Here is a 19,181-nt window from a genome sequence, read left to right on the forward strand (position 1 = left end):
ATCGGTGGTAGATCTTACATCTCGTAACGTACCACGAAAAGGTGATCTACTCACGTTACGGGCGGGGCTTAGTATCCGTTCTTTTCATTATCATTACATTTCTTACCTAGATGTGATGAATCTTCTTTCGATAGTCTTTGAATAATTTCTGATGCCTCAGAACATCCCGGTGGCGCCGACTGGGATTAAACACAGGCCTGCTGGGGTGAGAGGTAATCACGCTTACCACTACACCACACGGATATTATAATGATAAAGGAATAACTTGATCGTCGCTTGCAAGAAAAGAGCCATTTGATACTTTTTTCATGTGGAAGAAGTACAGAATCTTATCATAGCCGCTCGCTAAATCGCGAACAAGGTTGCATATAATGTAAACAGAATATATAGAAATGTCACAGTGGTCCGATGCCAGTGCTGCGGTGAGCAGTTCGGGGAAATGATAATATACAAATCAATCGTTAAATACGTGACCGATGATCCAGAATGAAGAGTTACGCCTGTTTGTCTGTGATACTACAAATATGCAAGCTTCCAGTTAATTGGGTTTATTATACTTCAAGCAATAACAGTTTGAAAAAGAGCTGTCAAATGGCAACCGTTTGGGTAAAATTTATTTTTACAGACTCAATCAATCCTTAAAACCATACGAATAAATTTAATTAGTTGATGTATTATTAGCCGAAACTTCATAAAATGTGATTCTTGTTCTTAAAAGTAATAGTTTATTGATTTTCTTGGAGAGTAAAAAAATCATGATATACTTGTGAGCGGTACTGTTGAGAGAGAATTTTAATTATTAGAAATAACATTAACACCATCATTTCCAAAATAGTTGAAGTAATCTATAACTATGCGCTCCATCTCATTATTGGCAATCAACCCTTATTTGTGTGCCCTGCCATATGTGTTCTGATGAATACACCAGCTTAGATATTGAATAACAATTGAATCTACTATTGATTCAAGAAAAAAATACTTGTTTTATCAATTCGATCAATTTAGGCTGCATCGAACTCATCTTATACTGGCACTTTTTTTTACATTTTGACAGCTTAAACTTTGAAAACCGGTAATTTACCGGTATCACGATTTCATTACCGAATTGTCGGTTTTATAGAAACTACTCGGTAATGAAACCTCTAGATACATGCTGGTTGTTGTTTATTAATTTATTTGATAAGGCTCAAACGAGTTAACTTTCCAGAACCGAGGATTCTACAATACATCTTAAATCTATAGTCAAATAAGGTACAACACAAAAAAAACATTTTATCTTCCGCTATCCAAAAAGCCATCTCCGTCAGAAAGGGAGCCGCTTCCAGTGGCAAATTCTCCAACGGGGGTCAGAACGATTCCATTGCAGCAATGGACGCAAAACGTGATCAACACTCACACACTCATCACGAAACGGTTGCTTTCCAAAGTCGACGATGCATCGACCGAAAGAACTGCTGATGAAGAACAATGAGGAGGACCACACAATAATTACTGCCGAAAAAACAGACGATCGCGTGGCACACATCGAGAGTGGCCTGCTTTTGTCAACAGCCGATCGAACATTCCGATACACACTGGTAGAATGTGTCAAATGGTAAACTCACTCACATATTTGATGGAGAAAGGCTAGAAAGAAGTGAGCACAAGTTTAGTTAGCTTCAAATGGCTAACGACTTTTTAGGTTGTAACTTATTCAAATTTTGGTATGTTGACCTGATTTGGAATCAATAACTTTCACATATCGCCAAGAGCATTGTTGCCCCTCAGAAAAACGATATAGGATTTTTACCACTTGTTAGAGTTTACAGAAGTAAATATCCTTACCAAAAATGCTAAATTGGTACTCATTTAGCTCGTCATCAATTCCTCGATTTTCCTGTTCATAAAATATCGTTGAACAGGTTTAGAATATTTCTTATGGAATAATTATGGAAGTACTCATATAACACTAAGTTAAGTATAGAAGATAAAGAAGGATAAAACAATAATAATGAGAAGTAGATCATGCTGTAGCACCAATTTAAAAATTCAAACAAACCCAACATCACTCCCATAATACCCATCAGCCCTTTGAACCCCTTTTTCTTATTCTGCCACTTCAACGACTGTTATTTTCACTCCACTAATTAATTATCGACATCGTCAGGAAGCAATCCACGCCGTTAACCCCAACGAACCCACCTCTACCGCACCCGAACATTATTTTCACGTAAACATTTTCATCGGATTCGTTCTGTGCATTTTCGCCGAGATTGCTCACCGCGTTCCGTGTCTGCGCCCGTAGTAACCATAATTACACCCCCCCCCCCCTCCACCTCCTGCTGAAATGCCCATATTCCGTTCATTAAGCGTGGGACGTGGGTCTCATTTTTTCCGCATCACAATCCTTTACCCCACAGAACCAACTAACTAAAAAGACGTTCCGCTTCTTTTGCTCTTCATTTCCAGGTTGCGCCTTTGTGAAATTTACCTCGCATCAAGAAGCTCAAGCTGCTATAACAACCCTTCACGGTAGTCAAACTATGCCGGTAAGTACCTCCCTGTTGGATGGAAGAAAGAGCTTTCTTGTTTTAGATCCGCTTTTGTTCGGGGCAACCTTCAAGCAACATCGCTAGAAGAAGTCAGTCAGTGGCTGCTCGTTCCTGTCGTCGCCCTACGTCGAATTAAAGCGTGAAGTTCGTCGGGTCCTCAGTCGAACCCGGGAAGCCGATACGCTCCGGTGAAAACAAGGCTCACAATTTTTGGCCGGATTTTCTCAAAGTATTCCTCGGCACAAGCTTTGGGGGGCGAGGTAAAGCAGGAAGCCTAAAATGGAAAGTGATTGCGTGTCACTTAATTTAATTTGCAACCCTTTTCCGCCACGGCACGGTTTAGGCACACGAACTGTGTGAAGTGCACCATTGTGGAACGGCGGAACCGGAAGGCAAACACTTTCGCCACGGACAGTTGGTGACATGCCGGGGGGTTTGGGGGAGGGAATGGAATTTGAACATGATTTTTTACTCATGCCGCGCTCATCGTGTGTCCCCACGGCGCGGAAGGGGTGGGTGCGCCATGCCATTTTCATGAATAATTTAATAAAATTAGCTCTCATCTATGCGTGAAGTTTATGAAAATGTCAAACATCGTTGTTAATTCATTTAATTTTTACGCGATCGCGAGAACCGGGTGAATGGGAAACTATGGACTGTTTCAAAGAGATGGGCAAATGGGTTGGTAGCGGTGGGAGGGGTGTGCTTCACGGGGTGACATTTAGCACGATGTTCAGTCGTGTGAAAATGGTAATGTTTTTGGAGGTGTTTTACAAACAGGTTGTTCGTGATTTTCGAGTGGGTACATGGCTAGTGGGAGTTGAATGTTTAGAATTTCGGCAAGATGGATGGGAATGAGTAATTGGTCGTAGCGTGTTTTTGGAAATCATATGGAAAATTTTAATGTGATGGGAATAGAATCGATAGGAAGCCAACACATTTTAAGAACGTTTTTGAATGCATAGAGTATAAAAAGTTTCTATATGGAGCCTGGACGAATAATCTTGAGAAATGTTGTTTTGTTTTAAATAAAGGATGGCTGGTAATAAACCAATATAAGGAATTTCATGTAACTTTATGAACAAGCATAGATCAAGGATGAATTTTCAAATAGACTTATCAGCTTTTGCAAACAAAGATTAAAAGTATAATTTTTCAAAACTCTAAGCTTAGAAACACCACCATCATGTAGGATAAAGTTTCTTCCGATCATTGTGATCAGATTTTAAGCAAATAGGCACTTCAATGTTTGTTCACAAAAGCAGATACGACTATTTAAAAGCTAATCCTGGCGTTTTCCTTGGATGTCTAGTCTTTCGTGAGAAGTATTGAGGTAACAATTCTTCTTAAGACAAGTTTAGAGGCATACTTGAGAGAGCTTTGAGATTATAAGGAATAATACAAATTAGCAGTTCCAATCCCAATACCGCACAGAATTCCAAAAAAATTCTCATAATTGTTCGCTAGTAACAATGAACAAAGTTTCTTCCAGAATTCAGCCATTTTCAAAATGGCGAATTAGATATTTTTCAATAAATCATAGCACGAAAACGGCTTATCTAATCGAAATGACGTCTGAGACACACCTGTAGGCAATGAGATTGCCTTTTCAGAAACAAACACACTCTGAAAAGAATCACAAATTTTCACACAAAAAAAAAATGTTTAAAACATGAATTACAAAAGAATAGTCTTAATATTTTGAAGGATCAAAAATACATTATTTTTAAAATCCGTTCAATTTTAATACAGTGCCAAATTCCAAACCGGTGAAAAAAGAGACGATTTTGTGGTTGTTTTTCCACAATCTTCACCGATTTTGGTCAATTTTAAAGTATTAATTGGGTCCATTTCTAATGAACGTAAGGTTAAAATTCTTAAAATTTTACTTCTTTTGTTACTGTGGGTTTGACCAAATCTTTATTTTTATTTTTTTTTTTATTTTGACAAAAAATTGTGATATTATTTTAGCGTTAATTTTTTTTAGAAAAGGCAATCCGGTTTCCTACAACTATGTTTCAGCTGTCATTCAGAATAGATGAATCTTTATCGTTTTACCATTTATTGAAAAATGTAGCACATTCGGCTGAAACATTGGGCGTGAGTCAAAACAACCGAATTCTTGTTCCCTAGTGAACAATTTTGCAAAGTCGAAGAAAAATAAAATCGATTTGGCAATTGGTATGGAGCTGCTCAGATAAGCTCTGGAAAGAGCAATAGTATTTTTTTTCCTTTGGTTTGTTTTTTCCGTCGATCTTGTTTTCCGTGCTGAGCACCAATGCTACCGACGTGCCAGGAAGGCAGCTCCCACACCTGGACCCTACCTATCGACCCATCAACTCATGAACCGGGGACCAACGGCTTTACTTCCCATCCGAAGGAAGGCGTGATCAGAGATGTTATGCCTCAGAACATCCCGGCGGCGCCGACTGGGATTGAACCCAGGCCTGCTGGGGTGAGAGGTAATCACGCTTACCACTACACCACCGGCGCCGTTTAGAGCAATAGTAATATTTTTAGATAATATTTTAGATAGTGGAAGTGTAACAGTTATGGCATTAGTGGTCCTTTATTTGACCATATCCAAATTTGTTCCAGAGGAAGCTAGTCTCAATGCAGTTTTGTATATCTATGTTGAATAATATTCAAAAATACTTATTTTGAAGAGGGATTGGGTCTTATTAGTCCAATTAGGGGAGCACTAGTGCCAAAACTGGCACACATCTCCTACAGTTCTGTCATGGTAAATTAAGTGCTGACTACTCTCTAATTTTTCATATGTGCACCCGGCCATCTCAAATGCTTCATGGAGCGACCATAATTGTAATTTGGGAATATACACACAATTTAGATCCCTCTGACTAAAACTAGGCTGTGGGTTAAATTTTACTACAAAATGCTCAGCATAAAACTTAAAAATACTAATCCAAACGATGCGATGTTTTATTTAAAGCGTTTCGGTCTTCAAATTTGCCCTTTCTCAGGGGACATAAAGTTATACCGTCTTTCGTTCAGTGCAAAAAAATTTAACGAATTTAATCTAAAATTAGCCCTGATGAAAATGTCAAATCTTATCCCCTGAATCGCAACATCGACGATGCTAAAACTGTTATCAGCACTTTTTCTCGACTGAACAGTCGAAACTCAATGACGATTTTCAAAATAGCCTGTGAGTCTAGACTTTTTTGAAGTTTTCGGTGCATTCCTGTAATCAATGAAATTGTTAAAAAAAAAATCCTTAATAAAAATCCTTCAATAAAGTTCTCAAGACTTGCATGGACTTCTCAGAGCTTTTTAAAAACACTCGATATTTTCCAAAAGTTAATTGAAAAACCGTGAAATTCTTTGGTCTATGCTGAAGCTCCTGCAGTTTTCCTGAAGTTTTATTTACATACTTCCATGAAACTCATAATACTTCCTTTAAAATATCTAAAATTTCCTCAGCTTCTCTAGACTTGCCTGGAGTTCCCGTTCCTTTATTACAAGAAATTTTCGGAATTTTTCTTACGTGCTTACAATTTTCCTGATATTCATGGAACATCTCTGAATACCCCGCAGTTTCCCATATTTTTAAGGAACATTTATGAAATTCTCAGAATATTTAATAATTCCTCGGCACTTCTTGAATGTTCCTGCAATTAATGAACGGAGCTGCTCGAAATACTCGAAACACCCCTAGAAATCATGAAGCTGTAGTTCTGTGAACTTTCCTGAAATTCTCGGAGCTTCTTATAGTTTTTAAAAACTTTTCTGAAGCTCATGGTTCTATCCTGAATTTGTTTAATTTAACAAGAACGTTTAATATCCTCTCCCAAAAACTACAGTTCTGCAATTTTATGTTGTTCTTCGAGCCTACCTGAAGTTTTTAAAATGTCTCTTAATGTTTCGGATATTCTCTAAAATTTTTGGGACATCCTTTAAAAATTGCTCTGGTAAGCTCCTACTTCCCTGTTTTTTGTTTTGGACTCCCCTTAATTTCTCAGAATTTCTATAAAATTCCTCTGATTTTCCTGAAATAAGTTGATTTGTTCTGAAGTTCGACGTAAAAAAAGCCATTAAAAAACAATGATTTTAAAATACATTCACATGGTAAACATATTTCAAAATCATTGCATTAAGTTGTCTTCTGTAATTTCAGCATGCTAGGCAATATACGTTTTTTATTTTTCTTAATTCAGTGATTACATTTCAAGCATCTGTTTGTATCTGGGCGCCTATTTTTAAACATTTTTTAAAAGAATTTTTAATGTTTAAATTCCACATGTGAGGGTTGATTTAATATAACACGCATTCAATCCACCCTGCTAGATGTTTACAGTTCAATTTTGATCATATGGGCGCACAGTAATAAGGTCTGATAGCGTTAAAAATTTTGGAACAAAAGTTTTGGAATAAAACAAATTTGCTGTCAATTTAATCCAGGATATTTTATTTATTTATTTATTTATTTATTTATCTATTTATTCATGCATCGTTAATCCTAAAAAACGTATCATTACTAAATTAGGCTGCATCAAATACTGACGAATTGTTGAGTTTACTTCAGCCGTGGGAGTTAGTACAGACATTTCTACAACCGATTTTGCTGCTTTTGTTCAAGATTTTCGAAATTTGTTTGTTGTTTGCACTGGGAGTGCTCTCTCTTCAAGAGAGCCTAATATCGCTCGATAGAACGTAATTTCGGGCAGTTAGATAGATTTGCCTCCTTCGATGGCATGGACTCCATTCGCTTCATTTCGTCAAATATTCTATTTCGTCAAATATTCGCGATGCAACTTACGAGGACGTGTTTTGGCCGTCACATTCTGATTATCATTGCGGTTTGGAACAGTTTTCACCTAGAATGACTTCCTTTTCTGTTGATGCTTCGAAGTATACACAAACATGGCGACATTTTTATTAGTACGTACCGAAAGATCTGGCCACCTTGTTTCACCTTCACGACCTTCTGGTGGTTCGTCAAATACGTTTTTGTTCTACTTCCTGTCTTCCTAGCTGTTGTCAAACGAGTAACGAACGATTTTAAAACGCTTTGAACAATACTTGCAGGAAAACCAAGTTTTTTGAAAGTTTTTTGATTGAGAGTCCCGGTTTTTCGCACTAACTCTTCTTTCGACGCCATTTTCGACTAAGCTCTGCTAATGTAAACAAAAGGTTTATTTTCAGAAAGAATAGGCATACGTCCACCACTCAGCGAAATATTTCACTCGTTGATGAGATATTTTAGGAGATTTTTGTGTTTAGGGGTGTCCAGATTTTGTCGCGAACAAGCATTATTGGGCGTCCAATAACTCGCTTATGTACAGTTAGTATAAATCAAGCACATGTGGATCGTTATTACTGCGCCCAGTTAGTTTTGATTAAAAAATAGATCAAATAGGCTCTTGGAGCTGGTTACTCATGAAGGAAACATGACCAACCACCATGAGAGGCCTGATCACCTATACACAAATATATATAATTTTAGAACTCCCAGAAGTCGTTCGCAGAGTAAAATTAAGCTTATTTGCCTATGAAATTAGCATAAAAGCTCACGGGTCTTTTAGATGAATTTTAAGTACATAAACAAGTTAAGAAAATACCTGCTTAATGGTTGCCGAGAAACACGACTTGATCCCTAAAATCCTATTCACCGGAACTATCCATTAGCGTTCTATGAAATCATAAGACCTTTCATTTTACAGTTCTTGCGTGCAATTCAGTTCAGCGGTTGACGAAAAACACAACTTAGTTCCCATAATTCATTTTTTTAGTACTTGTTCCGGCCATATACCCGGAACCAGTTGACCGATTTCAAAAATATTCAAAAGCGTTCCTTGAAACCAAGAATCCTTTCAATTATGTTCAGTGGTTGCCAAGAAGCACGTCTGGAATGAAAAATCGTTACACACACATACATTTTCCGATCTCGTAGAACTGAGTCGATTGTAATGTGACACTTGGCCCTAGGGGCCTCCGATCGGAAGTCACTTATCCAAGCGGTATGTATCCTTCTTTGAATGAAGGGTGAAAACGAACTTTTGAGAATTTATATGAAAGCGTTGGAGTATTTAATAAGTTACACCCGATATTTCCGTATGATATTCCTGTGCGAAAAACGCATCATGTTACGTTTTTTTTTTCGCTGAGATATATCATAAATTAAAACAGGGGATCAATTTTGATCACTCTCCGCTATTGAAGTTTTTTGACTCGATACATTCTACTGGGGTAGATTTCACTAATTCCGGCTTTAGTGTTCCTAATAATGGGTCCATGCCATAATTAATAATCAATTGAATTTTTCAACAGCAACAACAATGGCTTATCAAATAAAAAGTCTTTCTTAAGAAATTTACACGACGTCTGCTCTGGGTTCTGCTATTGAAAGTTGTTCTAAGATAATAAAACAAAATCAATTAAGCAGATAACCAGTCAAAAACCCTTTTTCTAGTTTATGAATAATAAAAATAAAGTCATGAAAATCTTAAAAAATTAAGTATGAAATCTAATAATTTCAAATATTTTTTTTGCTTTATCTATTATATCTCACCAGGATAATATTACGTATAAATACCCACGCTATCCGTTATTTGCTCTCTTAACATTGCATGTATAACTGCATTCCATCTCTCGCAGTATTTCAGATAAAGTAAGACGGATACATTTAATGACAGACCAATACCGCAGGTGTAATGTGAAATCAATTCCTTACCTTATCAACATACCTTGCAAACTACAATATAATCCGCTTCCATGCCCCGAACAGAACCACTTACAAACGAAAGCAAATCCTTACCAACCCAACCCAGCAACGAGACGTGTGTCACTGTCAGTATCAGAATACCTAATTACCAGCAGCCTTATTGATTCGAACGTCTTTGTCTTCTTGCATCACCGATCGCAGGGAAAATCCCATCTCAGTACCGTGCTGACAAGCAAACCTACCGCCAACACCGAGCTCCATTGATGTGCTTATTATTCATCACCTGTTAAGCTCAATAACGTTTATCATAATCGCCAGATGTCATTAGCAGGAACCCGAAATGATGATAATTTATCCCGCTTTCTCCTTCCAACTCTGACAGCGCCGACATGGACAAATGCCCCGAAGAGATATCGAGAGCAGAGCAAAGTACAATCCATCTCATCCGCCACTAAGAGTACCGAACCAAATACTTGAGCCCTTTTTACGTGCTCCTAATTCAACCACTAGATTGTGTCAGAAGCAACAATGGCATACATCCCTCCCCCCAATCCCCTTTCTCGAAAAGAAAGGAAAACGTTCTCCTAATGCCACCAAATCAACAACAGATGCGGTTGGTTTTTCGCTTTTGGACACAGAGAGTTCCAAATGATAATGTTGCTACATACAGAAACGGAAAAGCTCCCTTCCTTAGAGCACCCATCCATTCTGGTCCATGTGAGACCAAATTCACATGTTGCCAAAACGTTTATCAGTGTACTAAAGGGCCGTTTTGTATAGGGTAGATGTGCCCTCTTACATGACTCGTTCAATCTATCTCCAACTAGTAATTTTCATTGTTATCCTACTTCTCTCCATTTGCTGGGTAGCAGCGCACTACCAGACCGGATGGATGTTGGAATGTAAATCCGGGTGGGTATGTGGTTCATTCAAGCCAGCAGGAATGGTGTTTTCGGTCGTATTAAGACCACCCTATCACGGCACAAGGCACAAGGCACAAGAGGATCGATTTTGTCTGTTGCTCTTGTGAAAACTCCGGCCAGGGCTGCTTGGTATGGCGGAGGAACACCGGCTGGCTGTGTGAAACTGAAAAAGGAGATTGATAGATATTAGCAAATGTGTCTGCTTGCTCGTACCCACTGGTTGCCCGCTCAACGAGATGAACGCCCGTAGTGCCCAAGGTTCAGGACTGTGTGTGTGTGTTCCCACAGAGATTGAATGTCGGCCCGGTTATGGGAGAGAACAGCTCGAGGAAAAATAATCCCTTTTGGAGTTCGTAAATTCAAGACGTACCTGGGTAATCATTTGGTTCTTCTGTGTTGATAATGTCGTTTTTTTTTCGAACCTGTAAAAGTTGGTAAATCATTATTCTGTATACCGAGTAATAATATCGAGGTGCGTAACCTCTGACCTTCAGTTTTGCTTCAACCTACAGAAAATCTCAAAATGCTTTCCAATCACCGGCTGCAATCGCATGGAGACCGTTAAATTTCCACCCAAAACACAACACAAATGGAGTCGTTTAAACTTTAATAAACATCTGGCACCACCATCATCGTCGACAAAAGCTGAAGAGTTTGCTTGCGAAACGAAGCGATATACCCCCGACAATCTCATTTTGAAACAAAGCAAAACATCGAACTGGACTACGGTTGAAGATGTAGACCAAATCCAATAAGCACCACAGCACATGGTCGACTAATACAGGAGGTAAAGGTGATAATGCTAATAAAAGATGTATATTTTATGTGCTCTTTTCATACATTGGCAAACCGACGCTACACATACAATCTGCTTCACCTGACCTATTCGTACTGATATTGTGTATAGTTATCTGTATTAGAGATGGGATATCCGATCCGAATTCGCTCAAAAAATCCGGATCAGTGTGGAGAGTGAACGATCCAAGGCTAATTTTTTATTCGAACTGGATCATCGGTTTACCACAGTACAATAACATTATCTCTGTTCTCAGATGGAACACATGTAGGATTCAGAATGAGCAGTCAAAAATGATCATTAAATGAACTCTCCGCATTCAAATCAAAAATGCTCCGGATCATACCTAGCATGTACAGTTGTACACACAAACTGCTTATTTGTTAATAACTTTTCACTCAGTTGTCGAAATTTGTTTTTCTTTATAAAGTAATTGATAGGTTAGGATCATAGTTTACTATAGATATGCAAAGAGTAGGTAAATCTTAACATTTGAATCAACACCAATGAATTTTTACACTTTAAGTACCAGATGTGCAGCGAGCATTTCTCACTTAATTTTAACAACGCAATAACAAATACAGTTTATTACTAGAATTAAAATCTACTTTTTTACTTATCTATAACATGCTTGAACTTTATTTTATCTACTGATTCAAAAAGAACTAAGTTTCGTCTACTGTGTACAAAGTTATTAGAAAATGAAAGAGCAGTTCCTCCTGGGGCCTTCCTTAGCTCAGTCGGTTAAGGCGCAGCTACAAAGCAAGACCATGCTGGAGGTGGCTGGGTTCGATCTAGTCTAAGAATTTTTCAGGTTGACAAATTTCTTGACTTCATATATATACTTGCCACACAATTATACTAATGCAAAAATGGTACAAGCTAATATGCTAATATGCGGTATCCAATAAGCTTGAAATGCGAAGAAGAAGAAGAAGAAGAAGAAGAAGAAGAAGAATAAATGAGAAGTTCGTGACCAAAACTGTGTATGCCAAGCATGCTCCGGATGTCCGCACCCGCATCCATAATACAATCGCATGAATATTTACATCAGCCGTCACCAGTGCTGTGGTTGTGGGTAGTTGAGGGTAGTCGACGACTACTTAGCTCCAAACCGAAAAAAGTTTTCAAAACAGGTATAATACAGCAATCCAATCAAACATAAATGTTCAGGTGAAAATTAAAATATCGGTAAATTTGAAATGGCAAGCGCCAATATCGTAAAATTTGAAACGGCTTGCGACATACACATTCAGGGAAAAATTAAAAAAGGTTTCATTTGAAATGGCTATCGCCCCTGATATACATGTTCAGAAAAATGTTTAAAAAATATGAGAAATCTCAGAAAATCTGAAAAAATATAAAATTTGAAATGGTTGCGTCCCTGGGGAAAAATTTGAAAAAAAAATATTAATTTAAAATATGTAGTCTGGTATTAGAGATGACTTGTCAGGAGCAAAAATTCTAAGCTTCAAGTGACTTATGCCCCTTGTCGACAAATTCGAGCAAAATTGAAAACAAAATAAGATAACTTTGTAATGGCTAGTGCACCTGGTAAACATGTTCAGGTTAAAATGGACAAAAATCTTAAATCAGAAAAAAAATTAAAAACTTAAAATAGTTTGCGCTCCTGACATACCTACATGATCATTGAATTTTGAAATGATTTGCGCCCTTGGAATACAACTTCAGGAAAAATTTGAAATGGCACGCGCCCCTGGTAAACATGATCAGGGAAACATTTTAAAAATAAATAAATTAGAAATGGCAATAGTTACCTAGGAAGACAAGTTTACGGAAAAAATTAAGAACAAATTAAATTTAAAATGTTTTGCGCTGCTGGTAAACATGATGTAGGAAAAGTTTATAAATAATGTTGAATTTTTAATAGTTGCCCCCCTGTTAAATATGACCAGGAAAAAATAAAAAAAAAATAAAATGCTAGCGCCTCTGGTAAACTTTTTCAGGTTAAAATTGATAAATATCTTGAAATTTAAAGTATCTGGCGTCCCTACGGTCCGGGAAAAATTAAAAACAGATATTTTTAGTTTAAATGGCTACCACTCCTGCAAGAAAAGTCCAGGAAAAAATTGAAAAATATGTTTAATTTGAAATGCCTAGCGCGCCTGATAAACATTTTCAAGGAAAAAATTACCATAATCGCAAAATTTTAAGTGGCTAGCGTCCATTAAAAACACGTTCAGGAAGAAAGGAGGAAGGCACGAATCGGGTTCATGATGTCCAGAGATACCCCTCACCATCCCTGCCCAACAGGGGAGTTTGGTAAAGTAGATGATCAACCCGATTCGTGCCTCCCTCAAAATTGACCTTTGCTTGCTTTCTACTCTCTTTATACAATCTTCACACTGCCGTACTCTAACGGAACTATCAACTCTATACATTAGTCTTCTCATCTATCGTATAAAACGACAACTTTAAGTCTGATAGGGGAATTTACGTATTCTCGTCAATCTAAGCAGCGTCAGCACTTCTATTAGCATTGCCTGTTTGTTTCAATTCATCTGATGCTTGCTTCTCTATCCATTCCAATCGACAGAATTCTTCAAAACTGTTTGAAAGCGTTTTTACAACGCTCTAAACTTCTCAGGTGAGTGTGACTATTGTCAGCAGCCTCTTTTTCTTCGGCAACCTTCCCATTAGAACTGCGTGTTAACCAGCTGTTCTATTATCGGCAACTCGAAATCAGCCCCATTTTGTATTACGTATGCTTCATTTGAAGAAAAATCTGGCATAAAAGGATTGCTTGGTCTTACAAATATAATCAGATTGAAGCTGAAAGACTAAAGAATCATATGGATACATTCAGGGAAGTGTGTTGATGGTAAAACATAGTGAAATTAACGTTTAAATTTTGATTGCCAAAAACAGTCAATGGGTGCCGAAGCCGACATTTACCCTATTTGACATTCAGCATCTCCATCTATAAAAAAAAGTTAAATAGTACCACGGAACTGTTAAGAAGTTCATCCGGTTGAGGTTAACCTCTAACGGGGCAAATCCTTATTGGCGGTAAGATATAAATTTTTACATGATGGTGCTTTCAAAATTCTTTCCGGTGAGGTATGGGAGAGAAGTTTGGAATCATATCAAAAAAGCTCGAAATCACTTAGGAAAGTACTGAATCACTTGAGAATCATTCGGAATCACTTTGAAAAATAGTTAATCCCTTAATAAAAGTTCGGAATCACTTCAGAATGTACTGAAATTGCTTCCGAAAGTACTAAAAATCACTTCGAAAAGTACTGAATCACTTAAGAAAAGCTTGAGAATTCTTCGGATAGTAAAGAATGCCTTATGAAAATTTCTGAATCTATTTGTATCTAGAAAATGTGTAATCGCTTCCGTAAAAACTGAATAATTCCGGAAAGGACTGAATCATTTCACAAAACTTTGGAAAGTACTGTATCAATTCTCTCAAGTTTGCAATCCCTTCAGAAAATATTCAATGACTTCAGAAAAATCCGAATCACTTTGGACAGCACAGAATCATTTCAAAAATGGTCGAAATCTCTTCTGAATATACTGAAACACTTTAGAAAATATCGGAAAATATCAGTTTGAAAAGTACTGAATTACTGCAAACAAGTTTTAGAAAGTACTGAATCACTTCAGATAGTACAGACATAATTTAGCATGAGAATCTAATCTGTATTACACAGGGCTGGACGTGGTCTCTGGATCTCAGCAAGGGCATCATTTTAGTGCAATTTTATTCATAATATGGAAGCATGAATGAGAAAGAAACAAAATGCACGTTCATCGAAAATAGTTACAGCCATTCAAAAGCAAGTTTTGAAAGGTTGGGCAGGCTTGAACAATAATACACTATTTGAAACAACGTCATCGGGCGGACGCGTCGTTATTTAAGCCAAATTTATATTTTAAGGGCGCAAGTCAATATTGGGTGCGACTACTTAGCTCAAATTTTAAGAACACAGCACTGGCCGTCACATTAGCATCCACATTCACATTGTATCATGAAGATGTCAATATTGATGTAGTTATTTTTTTTCCTTGATTTGTTTTCCGTCGATCTTATTTTCTGTGCAGAATACTAATGCTACCGACACCAGGAAGGCAGCTCCCACACCTGGACCCTACCTACCCACCCATCAGCTCATGAACAGGGGACCAACGGCTTTACTTCCCTTCCGAAGGAAGGCGTGATCAAAGATGTTATGCCACAGAACATCCCGGCGGCGCCGACTGGGAGTGAGAGGTGGTGTAGTTCTTGTTCAGATTCAGATTGGGACTTCCCTTAGCTCAGCTGGACAAATCACAGCTACAATGCAAGAATTATGGGAATTTTATGCTTTTATCTACACCGTGTTATTCAAATGGGAGCTGAGCACTCGAGTATCACGTCACGCACATAAGTGATTCGATGATCCGTTCAAAACCCTTATGAACCCATCTAAGTGAACCGTTGTGCTCATCTCTAATCTGAATGCTCTGATATACATATGTATAGTATGCCATCCACTTTGACAGCCACGTACCACCATTCACGTGCCTTGTTGCTGGAACCAAATGTTGTGTGCTGTTACAGATGTTTGGTTTCAGCTGTTTGCTTACTTTGATTACTGCTCTGGACTGCTGAAAATTCCTCGATTGCGGATTGAATACTGCTTCGAGGATAGAGTTTATTTTGCTGGTGTATGTTGTTTGACTGTCGTTCCTCAATTGGGATTACTGCGGTAGTGTTTGCTTCGAATCATGATGATCTAGACAGTTACTACGGACTGATGATTTGGTCTGCTGTTACTGATACTAATCTGTTGTTCGACTTGACGATTACTGATCTACTCTTCTGCTAACTCTGCTGGTTTATTGTACTTTCAAGTATACTGAGCAATTGTCTGCTGGTTGCTGAACGTTCATCCAGTAGTACCCGATTAATTTCCATCCAATCCTGTTAATTTTTTGAAACAGTGTAAGTTGATGATCGTTTGATTGATGAAAAATGACGCAAACTGAGACCAGCCCTGAAGCGACTGAGAATACCGGCCCGTGATGTCTCATATTAGGGGCACGCACAAATCTTTCAATACAACACAGTCAGATGTATTTTCAATACGAAGCACTCAATTCGAGAAGTAAGTAACCCTCGGCTAAACATAACATGTTGTGACCTACCATACAGACTTCCCTGATTGCTCAAGTGTTAGTGTTCTAAAATGGGTACACACTCAAAAATAACATTTTTCACTCTACGAAAAGTGCGTTTGATTGGATTGATTTTCTAGTCTTTTCAATTGGTTCTTATGTAAAAAAGGGTAATGAAATCTACATGAATTTTTCATAGTGTATTGCTCTATTTTCTTATATTTCATTTATATTAACGGTCAACTATTTAAGAAAAGCTTCAAGGAGCATAAAAACATAAAAATTCCTGAATTTCTCACCATATATCTGACTCTTCTTACCAAATCAAATGTTGAGCCACTTCCCAGGTGGTTTTCGAAACATGTCCAGATGTAGGTCAATGTGATTCTGGGTTTGTTATATGACCAGCAATGGGCTTGCTTTAAAGTTCACATGACATTTTATGTGTCGCAATATGTTTTGTGTAGAAACAAAAATCTGTTTCAAACGACAAAAAATGGAGCATGTAACGAGATCTTCTTTCCTTTATTTAACGTCGGTCTCTGTTCTGCAATCTAGTGCCAATCACCGACGGACATCGATTGCCATCCATTGACGGCAATCGAATGTACAGGAAGGCAGCTTCCACACCTGCGTAGGATATCGCACCCATTCAACACACATGGGCCGGGACCAACGGCTTTACTTCCCTTCCGAAGGAAGACGTGACCAGAGATTTTTATGCCTCAGAAAAATCCCAGCGACCTCGGCTGGGATTGAACCCAGACCCATCGGGGTGTTAGAAAGCAGTCACGCTTACCACTACACCACCGGCGCCGGCCATGTAACGAGATTGTACATGTAATTTTACAGCTTTTGGTATGTAACTGATTCAAATATATAAACTTACATGACGATCATGTGCTTCAACTAAACATCTATGTTAAAAGATGTATAATTACACGTTTTCTCATGTTAATTTACATGTTTATACATTGACAAAAGTTGACATGAAAAAGATGTAATTACACAACACTTTTGTTGTTGTATAGCTATTAACTGGCCAATCCATCGAGGAAGAATTCGGGTGTGATAAACGTAGGCTGGGACGCTCTAAATGTCTCACTTCAACCAGGATTGTTTTTTTTATGTTCTACTCATTTTAACACTCTTGGGTCATTCGTAACTTGTCCGGGGACGAAAAGTGAGCTAATTGTTTTGGTGTGAGTAGTATGATTGATAAAATTTATTGCAAGGCCGTCCCCACGACCAGGATCTTGTTTTTGAATTCGAATGAAATATGATTTGTCCCATAATGGGTTTTCATCCAAATCAAGAACTTGCCACTTCCTCTGGTGTACTCGGAACAAGGCCAATGCAGTCCGAAACACTTAATTTGTTTGCCAAGATTCCAACAGCCGAGTAGTTGTTTAATTTATTTTGCCGAGATTAAGTAAAACAATTACTTAGCTAACAAATTATATTTTTGCTGTGATCTCAGCTAAAAATAAGACATTTTACAGAAATATCAGCAAAAGTAAATGACGAGGTAATCAGCTGTTGTAGATCTAACTGAGCTATATTGAGTGTTTCACTTGGTTTGCCTGTCATTGATCTTGTTTTTTCTGATGTCATTTGATGTATCGCATAATGGGTGTTAGTCCTAGTCGAGAACTGGTCAACTCCTCGCGGGTACCCGGAACATGGTTGGATGTAGCCAATGTGGTCCTGGGCACTCTATTTGGATGTCATTTATCTTGTTTTTGTATTCTGATGCCATTTGATATGTCGCATCGTCAACTCCTCGCGGGTATCCAGAACATGGTTGGATGTGGCCAATATGGTCCTGGGCACTCTATTTGGATGTCATTGATCTTTCTGATGTCATTTGATGTGTTGCATAATGGGTGTCAGTCCTAGTCCAGAACTGGTCAACTCCTCGCGGGTACCCGGAACGTGGTTGGATGTGGCCAATGTGGTCCTGGGCACTCTATTTGGATATAATTTATCTTGTTTTTGAGTGCTGATGTAATTTGATTTGTCGCCTGATTGGTTTTGGTTCTAGTCAGGAACTGGCCACTTCCCCGGGGTTCTCGGATCATGACCGCATGTGACCAATGTGGTCCTGGACACAAGGTATGGCTATCATTGAACTTGTTATTGAATTCTCATGTAGCTTGAGGGGCCGCATAATGGGTTTGGTATATTTTAGGTAACCTCCACTCTCGTGATCCATACTTACCTGAACATGTTCCGGCCTCATCTCCGGAAACAATCGTTCGATTCCAATAAATAATTAATGCCGTTCAATGGGGCCATAGTACCTTTAATTTGGTGGTTGTTGCATCAAATTTGGTATAGTGGTTGCCGTGAATCATAAACGTATTAATTCAGTAACACACACACACTTAGAAATTATTATTTTTACACGAGACGTAATTCAGCTTTGACGTAAGTCATGGAACGTAAACAAACATGGCATGTAAAATTAAATGTCCTCAAACTGAAACATATGCAACTCGACGAAAAGTGCGTTTGCTTGAATTGATTTTCTCGTCCTTTTCAACTTATTCTTATGTCAAAAGGGCCGCTTGCATGTGTCGGTCTCAGGGCACTGAAATGTACATGCCTTTTTCGTAGTGTGTACACAAACAACCATTGATATGTGCAGTCAGTCTACACCCTTAGAAAAATTAATGTAAATTTAGATGGTCTAAGAGTGACATATACGAGCATCAATTTTAACATAAATTTGAATCATAACAGACATGAAATATAGCTCTATCAAACGTACTTTTCGTTGAGCAACGAACTTTTCAATTTCGGAGCATTTAATATTACTTGACATGAATGTTAACGTCTCATTTTTTATGTCAAAGATGGATTACGTCACGTGTAAAATTAGTTAATTCTAAGTGTGTAAGCTAAGCTAATTCCTCTTAGTATTTTGTATCCACGACCGATACGTATTTCGGCTAAACTGTGCAGTCATCTACAGTGCCATTCCCATTAAAGACCTTTCGAAATCTAGCTCTCTTAAATACTCCTTGGTAAACATGCCAAGATATAAAAATTAAACTACAACTTGCAAAATCTAAACAAACCTTAATAGTTAGGTTCAAGATTATTAGCGGCCTTGG

At 38.0% G+C, this 19,181-nt stretch overlaps 1 protein-coding gene across 5 annotated transcripts in view; it reads left to right on the plus strand.

The window, feature by feature from the left end:
• Positions 1 to 19,181, plus strand: part of bru3 (bruno 3) — a 556,696-nt gene that overhangs the window by 395,680 nt on the left and 141,835 nt on the right. For all 5 annotated transcript variants that reach the window (XR_010517464.1, XM_065218091.1, XM_065218093.1 and 2 more), the window contains exon 5: positions 2,449 to 2,528. Coding sequence is in view for 4 of the 5 variants with exons in the window: in XM_065218091.1 (XP_065074163.1) it covers positions 2,449 to 2,528 (80 nt within the window). In the remaining variant the exon portion in view is untranslated. The remainder of the gene's footprint in view (positions 1 to 2,448; positions 2,529 to 19,181) is intronic.

This window comes from Ochlerotatus camptorhynchus, unplaced genomic scaffold (genome assembly GCF_037179485.1).
Source record: "Ochlerotatus camptorhynchus isolate MF236.1 unplaced genomic scaffold, CSIRO-AGI_Acam_v1.1 ptg000083l, whole genome shotgun sequence".
Lineage (NCBI taxonomy): Eukaryota > Metazoa > Arthropoda > Insecta > Diptera > Culicidae > Ochlerotatus > Ochlerotatus camptorhynchus.